The 13697-nt window shown below is 37.2% G+C and overlaps 1 protein-coding gene across 2 annotated transcripts in view; it reads left to right on the top strand.

Moving 5' to 3' along the window:
• Positions 1-13697, top strand: part of ITCH (itchy E3 ubiquitin protein ligase) — a 124766-nt gene that overhangs the window by 69068 nt on the left and 42001 nt on the right. For both annotated transcript variants that reach the window (XM_060030945.1, XM_060030944.1), the window contains exons 8-11: positions 5399-5556; positions 7066-7255; positions 8566-8661; positions 10542-10716. In XM_060030945.1, the coding sequence (XP_059886928.1) occupies positions 5399-5556; positions 7066-7255; positions 8566-8661; positions 10542-10716 (619 nt within the window). The remainder of the gene's footprint in view (positions 1-5398; positions 5557-7065; positions 7256-8565; positions 8662-10541; positions 10717-13697) is intronic.

Here is a 13697-nt window from a genome sequence, read left to right as displayed (position 1 = left end):
CATTATCAAATACTGCAGGAGAGAATGAGATCTTAGCCTAATCAAGCCAGGGAAAACTGGCTGTATGGAAAAAGAAAAATCAGGTTAGAACTTCAGCTCATCCCCAAATGAAGGTGGATTCTAGGTTTTTTAAATTGATTTTTAAAAATGAAATTATAAAACCTTTAGAAGAAAATATCTCTGAATACATTTAATTATGTAGAAATACAGAACTCTTGTATGTTCAAACATGTAAAAGCAAATGATCACTATTTAACCAATATGAAATTAGTACCTTCGGATTGTAAAAAGCTCTCACAAATAATGAGGAAAAATTATTCCTTTGTAATAGAAAAATGTACAAAAGACAGACGTACAGTGAGCGCATGGAAGAGGAAACTCAGATGGCCTATAAATGAAATACTGTTGAACATTCATGTTTTTATTTACCAAATTGACAAAGATTTAAAAGTATATAAATGGGGGCTTCCCTGGTGGCGCAGTGGTTAAGAATCCGCATGCCAACGCAGTGGACACGGGATCAAGCCCTGGTCCAGGAAGATCCAACATGCCACGGAGCATCTAAGCCTGTGCGCCACAACTACTGAGCCTGCTCTCTAGAGCCCGCAAGCCACAACTACTGAGCCTGTGTGCCACAATTACTGAAGCCGACGTGCCTAGAGCCCATGCTTTGCAACAAGAGAAGCCACTGCATTGAGAAGCCCGCACACTGCAGCGAAGAGTAGCCCCTGCTCACCGCAACTAGAGAAAGCCCGCGCACAGCAATGAAGACCCAACACAGCCAGAAAGGAAGGGCGGGCGGGAGGGAGGAAGGGAGGGAGGGAGGGAGGAAGGAGCAATGGGATAATATATTAAAATGTTAAAAGTATATAAATACTTTATAGTGAAATGGGCATTTTCATATCTATCTGGTGGAGAACAGATCAATTATTACCTTTAAAAATATTTTTTTCTTGGGTGCAGTGGTTGAGAATCTGCCTGCCAATGCAGGGGACACGAGTTCGAGCCCTGGTCTGGGAAGATCCCACATGCCATGCAGCAACTGGGCCCGTGAGCCACAGCTACTGTGCGTCTGGAGCCTGTGCTCCGCAACAAGAGAGGCCGCGATAGTGAGAGGCCCGCGCACCGCGATGAAGAGTGGCCCCTGCTCGCCGCACTAGAGAAAGCCCTCACAGAGAAACGAAGACCCAACACAGCCAAAAAAATAATTAAAAAAATATTTATTTTCTTAAGTTAGCAATCAATATTTCAGTTTAAAATATTTGCCTGCTTTGCCCCAGCTATTCTATTCTGGCAGTCTACCTGAAGGAAATAGAAAATGTCACTCCCTTCCGTAAAAAAGATTAGATTATGGTATATCCATAAGATAGAGTATTCTACAGTCATTAGAAATGTTTTCAGATAATTTGGGTGAAATGCTCAGTATATAATGAATAATAAAGAAACAAAAACTCACCCAGGATATGAAACATTGTATGATCATATAAATAGTATAATCAGTCATAGCCAATGCAAAAGGACGGACAAGAGATTATCTCTTAATGGTAATAATCTCTAGAATGTACGATTGAAGGTAATTTTTATTTTATAACTAGAAATTTTTATTTTGAAAACCTCTTAATTAAAATGCACTAAATACATTAGTTGAATAAATACCAAGAATTACAGTGAAGGAAAGGAGAATGAGAGGATAGCTAGAAGAGTAATTAAGATTGAGGAAGTGTTTTAATTATACTTGTGACTGAGAGGAACAATCTAGAAGAAGGAAGATGATGGAAGAGAGAAGAAAGGTGTTAAATGATGGTGAAAAGCCCTAGAGCATATTATTTGTGTCCTGAAATCAAAGACCCACAAGACAAATTAGCCTCGAAGAAGTGAAGATAGATTTTCTTTTCCCCAGAGGTGGGAAACAAACAGATGAAGATATTAGTGGCATAGAGAAATTTTAAAATAGAGAAAAAAGAAGGATAGCTGATAATCATCATTTTAGGGAAGAGGTGGAGTCGGGGTCATCTACAAATTGGGATTAGGTATTTGAGGAGATGGGAAAAGTTTTCAATGAGCAATGGGAATGTGGCCAGGAGTAGATTAGAGATGTAGAAAATGATTGATTTTCAGGCAGTATGGACAGCCCAGTTGAAGTTGTTGAATAATGTGAACTGAAGTCCATGTTGCCTCAGTCTTTTTGAAGTGATCAAGCTTTAGGAAAGTGAAGTTTGTTAGAATAGAAAGATATAGACACTATAGAATGGACTTGAGGACACGGGGAGGGGGAAGGGTAAGCTGGAACAAAGTGAGAGAGTGGCATGTACATATATACACTACCAAATGTAAAACTGATAGCTAGTGGGAAGCAACCGAATAGCACAGGGAGATCAGCTCCGTGCTTTGTGACCACCTAGAGGGATGGGATAGGGAGGGTGGGAGGGAGACGCAAGAGGGAAGAGAGATGGGGATATATGTATATGTATAACTGATTCACTTTGTTTTAAAGCAGAAACTAACACACCATTGTAAAGCAATTATACTCCAATAAAGTTGTTAAAAAGAAAAAAAGAAAATACACTAAAGGATTCTGCCACCTTAAAAAAAAAAGATATAGACTAGAGAAGCACAATATTAACATTTTCTATCTTTTGCTTGGGTCTGCGTAACTGTATAGGACCTAGCAAAAGCTCTTTGTCCTTGCAAATTACTGTTAAACTTTTTATTACTGTTAATTTTAACACCACCACACTAATCTCATTGAACCTGTGGTGTAGGTTGTCATAGTCATCTGTCATTTCTAATTCTTCAGCTTCTGGGAGACTTGAGCTTTGATTTGTTTTTGTTTGTTTGGTTTTTTGTTTTTATTTATTTTTGTTTTTTAATATTTATTTTTTGGCTGCATCAGGTCTTAGTTGCAGTGTGCAGGATCTTTTGTTGCAGCGCCTGGGCTCTTCATTGCAGTGCGTCGGCTTCTCTCTAGTTGTGGCACGTGGGCTTAGTTACCCTGCTGCATGTGGGAATCTTAGTTCCCCTACCAGGGATCGAACCAGTGTCCCCTGCATTGCAAGACAGATTCTTAGCCGCTGGATCACCAGGGAAGTCCCTGTTTTTGTTTTTTTAAACAGGAAAAAAGTAGTCACTTAGGCAGCACAAAAAAAGAATTTTTGTCTTGTGAGTCATTGGAAATGAGAACCTCAGGACTTTCCTTACTAGACCCAGCATAAGATTTGTTAGGACCTTTTGTAGAACTATCTGCCCCTTTAATTTGGTACTTTACCTGGTTTATTTACTCTAGTAATACACATGTAATTTCTCAGCTGGAACATTCTCCAGGGTTACTTGTTGACCCCAGAGAACAGTAGTGGGAAAAGTAAATGAAGGACTAGTTGTAGTGAAAAGATTGCTTGGGGGTGGCGAGTATTGGGCAATAGTGAATTAAGGTACTTGGGAAAGTAGCCTATGATGGAGCCCAGGTGATACTTGAAGAGAACTGATGGACCGTGAAGATAGAGAGGGGATTAAAGTCATGATGAGACTGAATAAAAGATACAGTAGGAGGCAAGTAGAAGGAATAGAAGGTTGTAGGAATTTCAGTGTTTAAGGTCTAGGAGGAGGAGTGATTCTAACTAAGTATCAAGAAAATTTAAGGAATCATAGTACACAGCTTGTCAGATAATTATGTTGAGAAATTGAGGCCAAATACTAGAAGGGTGAGCAGCATGGATGTTAAAATCTCCAAAATGTTAATCTTCAACAACAGAACATAACATTTTTGGAATCCAGTTTCTGCTGTACTTCTGTTTGTCGTAGCAGATTTATCTCATGCCCTGAATGTTCCCCCTCCCTGACATATCCCTAAAACGTGACCAGTAGTGGAAGTGTAATTTAGTTGAACATTATAGCTGAGAAGGTTTTAAGGAATCATTTAATCCAGGTAAATGCTCTTTTGAGGTACAGAGAGATTAAATAACTTTTCTTTGGTCATATAACTTGTCAATAGCAGAGTTGGAGCTCGAAACCTCAATTTCCCATTTTTGGTCCATTCTGCCAGTTGTTTGTCTTTTTAAAAGCATCAAGAATCTTTTTTTCAAACTAATTAATCACCTCTTAAAATAGTATAGAGAGGCAATACGCAGAGTCTCAAAGAGGTCTACGACTCAAAAGGGGGTATATGACTCTTCACCTAGGGGAAGGGGAGCAGTGTCAAAGCTGACTCTTGCTGCATTCCGTTCATATTCTGGGGTTGCTTGGTCTTCTTGCAGGTGGTCAGCACTAACCAGGTGCTCACTGCCTGTTACTGAGCTTTTCCATTTATTCAGAATAAGCATTTGAGAAACCCCGCAAAGCAGTATTTGTCATGCCCTGCTGTTCACGCACATCATCTGGAGATCTTGTTAAAATACTATTTCTGATATAGTGGGTTGGGAGTGGAGTCCAAGATTGTGCATTTCTAACAAGCTCCTGTGTATCGTGCTTGCTTCTGGTCCAAATACCACACTTTGACTTCTGGAAAACATAGTATGAAAATGATTTAATGGTACTGCCTCTATTTTAGTTTCTTGAATCTATCAGATTTTATTCAGGCTTGTTGTGAGGTCCAGGAGTATGGATTAATACTGAGTAGTGGTTTCCAGTTACCAGGTAGTAGATATCAGAGCTTTAGCCAAGGCATCTCCAAACTAGCTAACTCATGCCTTGCTTTCTATTTCTAGTCAATGACTAGACTCCCCTGGGAAAAGGAATCACCTGTGTTTAACTGACAGTAACTTTGTATCTGACATTCCTGTTAGTGTTCTTCCCCCTTTCTCTCCAATTGATGTCATTGCTTTGAAGAAATGATAGTTCCTTTAAAAAAAGGTCTGTGGGCACCTCTTTTCTAGATCACTTACCTTGAACATTTTGTATACCATTTGCTGGGATGGGGCGAGAGCACCTATCCCTGGGAAATAAGTGTACTTCTTTCTCCTGTTGTGGAACAGTCAGCTTTGCCCCATACCTAAATAATATTAAGAGCCAGTGGAAACCAAGAAAATGATGGTTAAGTTATCTATGCTTGTGATAAAATAGTGCCCTTTCTAAGGCATTTGGAATTTTGAGAATTTGACTCCATTTCTACTTATACAGGGCCTCTGAAGAGTTATTTGAAATCTGAACCAGCACACCTAATAGTTCTGATTGGTCCCCTAAGTACTTCTGTGCCATTGAGTAACCCCTCACATATTTCTATATAGCTCTGAGGAGCTATATGTAAGACTACCATAAGAGCTGTTTATGTATTTGATAAGGCTGGCCAGAAATTAGGAAGGTTTTCTCAAGCTCCTAAAACTTTAAGTTTTGGTCTTCCTGTTGTTTTTTTTGTTAAATTCAAAGAGCATTCTTTTTCCCTTCTGTTCCTGGCTGTCTTACCCAGAGCGAGCACAAATGGATCAGACCATCCTGAGGATGCAGGGTCTGGTGAAAATAGGAGGGTCAATGGGAACAATTCTCCATCACTCTCAAATGGCGGTTTTAAACCTTCTAGGCCTCCAAGACCTTCACGACCACCTCCACCTACCCCACGTAGACCAGGTGTGTATTCTAGCCATACACTAGGGATGTAGGTCTCAGTACTGTGATTATAAAATTCTTTTTGGGAATTGATCCTCAGGTAAGTGTCAAGAGACCCTTTTAGGTTGGTTTTCTAGCTGAATTTTTACATTTAAGATTTTGGCCAAGAATGATCTTTCTATAGTTAACCAAGATGTGCCTGTTCCCCAAGTTTTTCTGCCAGGTGTGAAGTTATTGAGGCAGGTGCTCCACTGCGAATGAAAATCTCGCGTGTGCTGGGCGTTCGCTGATGGGCTAGTAGTTAGGATCCTGGGCTTTCACTGCCATGGCCCGGATTCAGGGAACTGAGATCCTGTAAGCTGCACAGTGCAGCAAAAATTTTAAAAAAAAGGGAAATCACATGTGTACTATAAAAAGTAGAGGCAATATAGATAAGATTGCAGCTTTCTGTCAGGGTTTGTAACTGTGGACATAAGCATTTCATAGAGTCAAGGATCTGGTCAAGGTTATATCTCATTATATCCTTTAAAAAGACAATCCAGTAAATAGCAAATAACCCAACAATGCTAAATGATATTCAGATTTTAAAGCAAAAATCACACAAGTAAACATTTCATATAGTAAAAATATAAACATTTACAGTTGGAATATTTATTTTTCCTGATTAGCCAGAATAAATCTTTTAATCTCTCTTTACTTCCCTCTGTTAGTATGTGAACAGGAAATGTAAAATAATCCAAATATTATTAGAAAAGTAAATTGATTGTCCACAAATCATTTTATTAAATGACATTGTGTTTAAATATGTATCTTCCCCCTTTTCTTCTGTAGATAATTGTGTTCATAGTATATTCCCAGTCTTTAAGATCATATACTACTTTGTCACAATATTAGTGACTTCCTCCAGGAATTGTTTTGTCAATAAGTATTTTTTTAAGATGTAATATGTACTCAAGCAATAATATTCTTTCTTTCTTTTTTTTTGGGCCACACTGCAAGGCTTGCAGGGTCTTAGTTCCCCAAGCAGGGACCAAACCCAGGCTCTTGGCAGTGAAAACATGGAGTCCTAACCATTGGACCACCAGGGAATTCCCACAGTGATATTCTTAAAAATAGTTATTATCAGTCAGATCTTCCATATTATAGGTAACGCCAAAAATTAGTCTCGGATCTGTAGGCATTCATAGGAAAGACAGTTTTAAGGATCTGGAAAATTACTAAATGAACTTATACGCAGGGACCAACACTTTTCTGTTCTAAAAGTTATTTCCTGTGGCATCAAGAAATCATCTGTATGTGCTTTGTAATTAATAATGAGACATGGAGTAAATGGAACCTTACAAGTTGTAAACAAGCCTATTAAGTGGGACCATTGGCTATTTCCCATTATTTATCTTACTTAAGTAATTTTCATCTGCATGTCCATATCTTAAATTTTATATTTATCATCTACCTTTTTATTTAAGTTAAAATTCTCTCCTGAATTTAGATTTCTGAAAATTGTTTTTCTATTTTCCTCAAATCTTAAAGCATCTGTCAATGGCTCACCATCTGCCACTTCTGAAAGTGATGGCTCTAGTACAGGCTCTCTCCCACCAACGAATACAAATTCAAATACATCTGAAGGAGCAACATCTGGATTAATAATTCCTCTTACTATATCTGGAGGTTCAGGCCCTAGGCCATTAAATCCTGTACCTCAAGCTCCCCTCCCACCCGGGTGAGTAATTGCCTTTGGTTAACATGTTTTCTTTAGACTTCTGCATATACTTATTAATAAGGGAAATAGTACTGAACTCCATTCTTTAAAAAACTGTCTTATAACTCTGTATGTGTTTATGTGTGTGTGTTGGGGGAGGTCTAGAGTCAAACTGAACAAAAAAGCTTTGCCACATTTGAAATTTCTCCCTCATTTCCAGAGCAAAGTGAAAGAAAAAAAAATTTTTTTTATTGAAGGACTCTGAGCCATAGAAAGTTCACCAAGACCAAGTAATAAAATAGTCGCCTGATTCAGATTGTCTTTTCTTTTGAAGGGGGGGAAAATCACTTAATTTTTTTAGCATTATAAAGTCATAGCAGAGTAATAATAATTTAGGAAACTGAGAGGGATTACAAATCTCATGTAAATCTCTACTGATTATTTTTTACATTAATAATACTCTGATAGTTACACACACACACACACACACACACACACACACACACACACACATATTTTGTGGCATTCAAATTAATCCAGAGCTCAGAATGCTAAACAGAAATTAATTGACTAAGTGATAAATTTTAAAACTCTCATGATGAGGAGTTTAATTGCTTAAAGAGACTGTATTACTTATGTGGGTAGTTAGGCCATTTTCCTTTTTGAAAGCCTACATGGGCAGCCAGATTAAAAATTGTTTGTGCAAGGGATTAGAAGTGATTGGTTCTTCGAAACTTTTTTGGTTTATTCCAACAGAGTGGGTGCTCTTAGAAGTGACTGGTTCTTCTAAACTCTGTTGGTTTATTCCTGTCTTTTTTACTTTGGGGTTAAACCTACCAAGGAGACTTCAATACTCATATTGCCTTTTTCTTTGGTACTGTTGTGCAGGAGCACATCTGAAAAAGTCTTATTCTTTGATTTCAGTTTTTCTAGTACCAGAACTGCCCTTTGCCCTTCAGTTAATAGCTGTCTTTCGTCAGATTTTATAACAATAATTACAGTTTTCTTTTCCACTCAAGTCCTATGTATACCCTGATCAGATTGAGACAGTTTTTGTATCCTGAATGCATTGCTTTAAGCCTCTTTAGACATATAAGACGTCTGCTAGAGCAGATACTTCTGCAGGAGAAATCTCATCCACCATGTGTCACCCTCATTATAACATTTCTTGACTTTATTCCTAAATTCTTTTGGTATCTGCTTTATATACGGACATGCTTATTTGTCTCAGCTCTGTAATATCATCATATAAGAGAAGACGACAAATACAGGATTAAAAAACCAGGCTATTCATACATGTAGCATATCAGCTTTTTAATTTTATGTTTAAGTTGGGAGCAGAGAGTGGACCAGCATGGACGAGTTTACTATGTAGATCATATTGAAAAAAGAACAACGTGGGATAGACCAGAACCTCTACCTCCTGGGTAAGTGTCTGTATTGAAGAAGAAAAAAAGTATTTATTCAGAACTATAGATTATATCTATACAAAAATCTTCCCTACCTTCCTACTTTTCCTCTTCTGTCGATCTTGTCTCTCTCTACTTTGTTTTATGATAGGTGCAGACTAAAAAGAAGAGAGTCAGGGAATTGATTGGCCATGATGAATGACTTTTATTTTCACTCATTTCTGACCTAAAGAAAGATTCCGTTTCCTTTGTGAACTTTTACCTGGCTCAAACTGCAGGGTTTTAATTTTAGCTTTTTTTTTTTTTAACTGTATAAGAATTATAGCCCCTATCCTATATATGGTAAAGTTCATATTATAAAAAACTAATATATAATAATGAAGTCATTGCAAGATAGTTGGGGAAATATTAATATATTAATAATAATAAAATGAGGATATATTAATAGAATGTTAAGCATTTAACATTTATATTATATAAAATAATTGGAATAAAAAATATTTTCATTTGAGGGAAGTCAGTAGCAAATCTGGGGAAATATTTAATCTTGCTAGTAATCTTAAATACACACCTAAAAAGTACAGTGTTGGTGAGACTGTAGAGGAACTTTACCTCATAACATTGCTAGTGGTAGTATAAGTTAGTTACAACGCTCACAGAAAGGATATATAACCATAATAATACCCATACCCTTAGTAACCCTTTCCAGGAAATTCATCCTCAAGAAATAATGCAAAGGAAGAAAGAAATTTTTGATATATAAATGGTATTTATTATTTTACTACAGTTGGCGCTCCAATATTGGAGGGGAAATATTGGGGGGGAAATTCCAAGATGTTTCAAAAGACAAAATTTTGAATTTTGAAAATTGAATTTCCCAAGCCCTGGGAACTATTTACATAACATTTTATTGACAGCTATTTATGCAGCATTTACATTATATTAGGTATTACAAGTAATCCAGAGATGATTAAAGTATACTGGATGATGTGCCTGGTTATATGCAAATACTATGCCATTTTATATGAGGGACTTGAGTATCTGAGGAGTGTTCTGGAACCAATTCTGTATTTGTAATATTAGACTAGTAGGCATAACCCTAAATAATCAACCAGGTAGACATCACCAAGTTATTTTATCAACGTTCACTTGATAGGTTATGTACCCATTTGAAATGATAAATAAGATAGTTGTATTCTTGTGAAAAAGGGCTTTTTCTGACATCTGTGAAAAGCACCCTCTCTCCCCCCCCTTCTGTGTGTGTGTGTGTGTGTGTGTGTGTGTGTGTGTGTGTATGTTTCTGTCCCTATTAGGATTGCAACAGTCAAAAGAACATTTGAAAGAAAGAAAATGAGAGGTTTTGTCTTAATGATTGTTTGAGACTTAATCAGTAAGATACATTCTGTTTTAAAAACCTGATACACCTTAACTTTTAAGAAAGAAATTTTTACACACATTCCTCTTAAGTTCACTTATAGACCATTTAAAATATATAAAATAGGGCTTCCCTGGTGGCGCAGTGGTTGAGAGTCCGCCTGCCGATGCAGGGGACATGGGTTCGTGCCCCGGTCCGGGAATATCCCGCATGCCGTGGAGCGGCTGGGCCCGTGAGCCATGGCCGCCGAGCCTGCGCGTCCAGAGCCTGTGCTCCACAACGGGAGAGGCCACAGCAGTGAGAGGCCCGCGTACCACACACACACTATATATATATATATATATATATATATATATATATATATATATATATATATAAAAAATAAAACACTTCAGGTAAATCAAAAGTAGTATTGCAAGGGAAATTCTTACCAAACCTGTACCAGGGCTAAAATGAAGTCCTGTTTAATTCTTATCTGTTTCATGAGTATTTGTTGAATCCAGTTGTTTTTGTCCTGATTTAGCTGGGAACGGCGGGTTGACAACATGGGACGTATTTATTATGTTGACCATTTCACAAGAACAACGACGTGGCAGAGGCCAACATTGGAATCCGTCCGGAACTATGAACAGTGGCAGCTCCAACGTAGTCAGCTTCAAGGAGCTATGCAGCAATTTAACCAGAGGTTCATTTATGGGGTGAGCATATGTACTTGCATTATAAACTTAATGAGTGTTTGATTTTTAACCTTTTCTTGCATATGAAATGTAAAGCAGTAAAAAGAAAGTACAAGTAGGATGGCAACCCAGTTGTTGCTGTTGATAGATTATTATTTTTAGACCTTGTTTCCAGTATTCTGTGTAGGTGATTTATTCTTTTCTTTTTAAAAATTCCGGAAGTTCAACCTCCTTTGCTTTGTTACTGTTGAAAATAAAAAAGAAGTTAGGACAACTTAAAATTCATTTACGAAAGAATAGTAAAAATAAATCCAAGCAGTTTAGAAAGAAAACAGTTATGAATTTAATACTGCCTAACTTAGCGGAACATTAGATGGCTTGGGTCTAATAGCACCTGACTCAATTGTAGTGAACTAATGATAGAATTGAATCATTTTGTAACATATAAACGTAAAATTTATGCAATAATTATTTGGTGCTGTGGGAGACTAAAGAAATTTGATTCCTTATAGGATGATGTTAAATATATTATTATGGCTTTAAAACCATATTATCTTTGGTATCAAAACATCTCATTTCTGGAAATGGTTTAAATTTTACATAAACCAACTCTCCAAGAGTTCAAGAGAAGCTGACCCTCTCCATTTTCATCTCTTCTCTTCTACTACCATCAGTATCATCCCTGTTAGAATCCATAAGAGTAAATTCCTATTCTTACTAGGAATTACCTTTTTTTTGCCTTTTCTCCATATTTCTGTTTCTTGGACCTCATCATCATCATAATCACTCACTGATGTAGATAAATGCACCTTTATCAGCAGGTTTCCCTTCACTACGTGGTTATGACTAAAATAACTTTCTTTCACGCAACAGTTTTTCTTGCCACCTTCTGTCACAGCAGAAGATAGCTGTCACTATCTTCCCCTTCCCAGTGGTTTTAGAGTTGAAATTAATTTTTGTCTCATCTACTTCACCGTTTTCGTTTTATTTTCTCCAATGCTGTTTTACATCTTCCTTTCTTTCTAAATTATAATCACCTTTGGTATGCCTGGCCAAATTTCTTTTAGGTTTGAATACCTAGCTTGCCTGCCTTCTTAAAAGCTAGTTTCCACATAGGTGTCCAGTGGAAAGAGGATGGGCTTTGGAGTCAGGTACATCTGGGTTCAAATCCTGGTTCCACAGTTACTTTCTCTATATGACTTTGAGTAAGTTACTTAACCTCATCAAGACTCATTTACTTTATGTATACAATAGATCCATATATAAAATTACCTCAGAGGGTTTTTTTTTTGACGATTCTGTAAAATAAAGTTCCTAATATGTTTGGCACATACTGGTTACATAGAAATGTTAGTTTTCAACTTTTCTCTCCCTCATATCCACAATTGCAAATGTGCCCTTTATCTCACTTTTATAATACATGATCTTTTTTTAATACATTTATTTATTTATTCATTTGTTTAATTTTTGGCTGCATTGGGTCTTTGCTGGTGCACACGGGTTTTCTCTAGTTGCTGAGAGCGGGGGCTACTCTTTGTTGCAGTGCATGGGCTTCTCGTTGTGGAGGCTTCAGTAGTTGTGGCACACGGGCTTCAGTAGTTGTGGCTCGCGGGCTCTAGAGCACAGGCTCAGTAGTTGTGGCACACGGGCTTAGTTGCTCCGCGGCATGTGGGATCTTCCCAGACCAGGGCTCAAACCCGTGTCGCCTGCATTGGCAGGCGGATTCTTAACCACTGCACCACCAGGGAAGCCCCTATAACATATGATTTTTTATTTATTTTTATTTTCATTGAAGTATAGTTGGTTTACGATATTATATTAGTTTCAGGTGTACAACATAGTTATTCAAATTTTTATAGATTATATTCCATTTAAAATTGTTATAAAATAGTGATATATTCCTTGTGCTATACAATATATTCGTTGTAGCTTATTTATTTTGTACGTAATAGTTTGTACCTCTTAATCCCCTACCCCTATCTTGCCCCTCCCCCTTTCCCTCTTCCCACTGGTAACTACTAGTTCTCTATATCTGTGAGTCTTTTTCTATTTTGTTCATTCATTTGTTTTAGTTTTTAGATTCCATATATAAGTGATAACATACAGTATTAGTCTTCCTCTGACTTATTTCACTAAGCATAATACCCTCCAGGTTCATCCATGTTGTTGCAAATGGCAAAATGTCCTTTTTTTGGCTGAGTAGTATTCCATTGTGTATATATACCACATATTCTTTGGCCATTCATCTGTTGATGGATACTTTTTTTACTTCCATATCTTTCTTGGTTATTGTAAATAAAGCTGCTGTGAACATGGGGGTGCATGTATCTTTTTGAATTAGTGTTTTTGTTTTCTTCAGATATATATATCCAGGAATGGAATTGCTGGATCATATGGTAGTTCTATTTTTGGTCTTTTTTTTTTTCTTTGGCCACACCATGTGGCATGCAGGATCTTAGTTCCCTGAGTAGGGATTGAACCCGTGCCCCCTGCAGTGGAAGCACGAAGAAGTCTTAACCACTGGACCACCAGGGAAGTCCCTGCTTTTAGTATTTTGAGGAACCTCCATACTGTATTCCAAAGTAGCTGCACCAATTTACATTTCTACCAATAGCGTACAGGATTCCCTTTTTCTTTACATCCTCACCAACATTTGTTTTGTGATGTTTTCAATGATAACCATTCTGATGGGTGTGAGGTGATATCTCATTTGTGGTTTTGATTAGTGATGTTGAGCATCTTTTCATGTGCCTGTTGGCCATCTGTATGTCTAGTACATGACCTTTAAAAACACTCTTTTTAAAGACAGATTTAACAGATTCTTGGAGCACCTACAGTGTGTATTGCTTTATTGTAAACTTGACCAATTAAATAGAGTCTTTGGAACTTTTCTAGAATTGCAGCTTTTACTCATCAACCATTTTCTTTTCTTTTTTTTTTTCTTCTATCCAAATTCTTACTCTTTGCTCTTGTTATAAAGTGGTTCTAAATTATAAAGAACT

This window comes from Delphinus delphis, chromosome 15 (genome assembly GCF_949987515.2).
Source record: "Delphinus delphis chromosome 15, mDelDel1.2, whole genome shotgun sequence".
In the NCBI taxonomy this organism is placed as follows: domain Eukaryota; kingdom Metazoa; phylum Chordata; class Mammalia; order Artiodactyla; family Delphinidae; genus Delphinus; species Delphinus delphis.
Note: the sequence above shows the minus strand (reverse complement) of the source record. Positions and strands in the feature narration are given on the sequence as shown.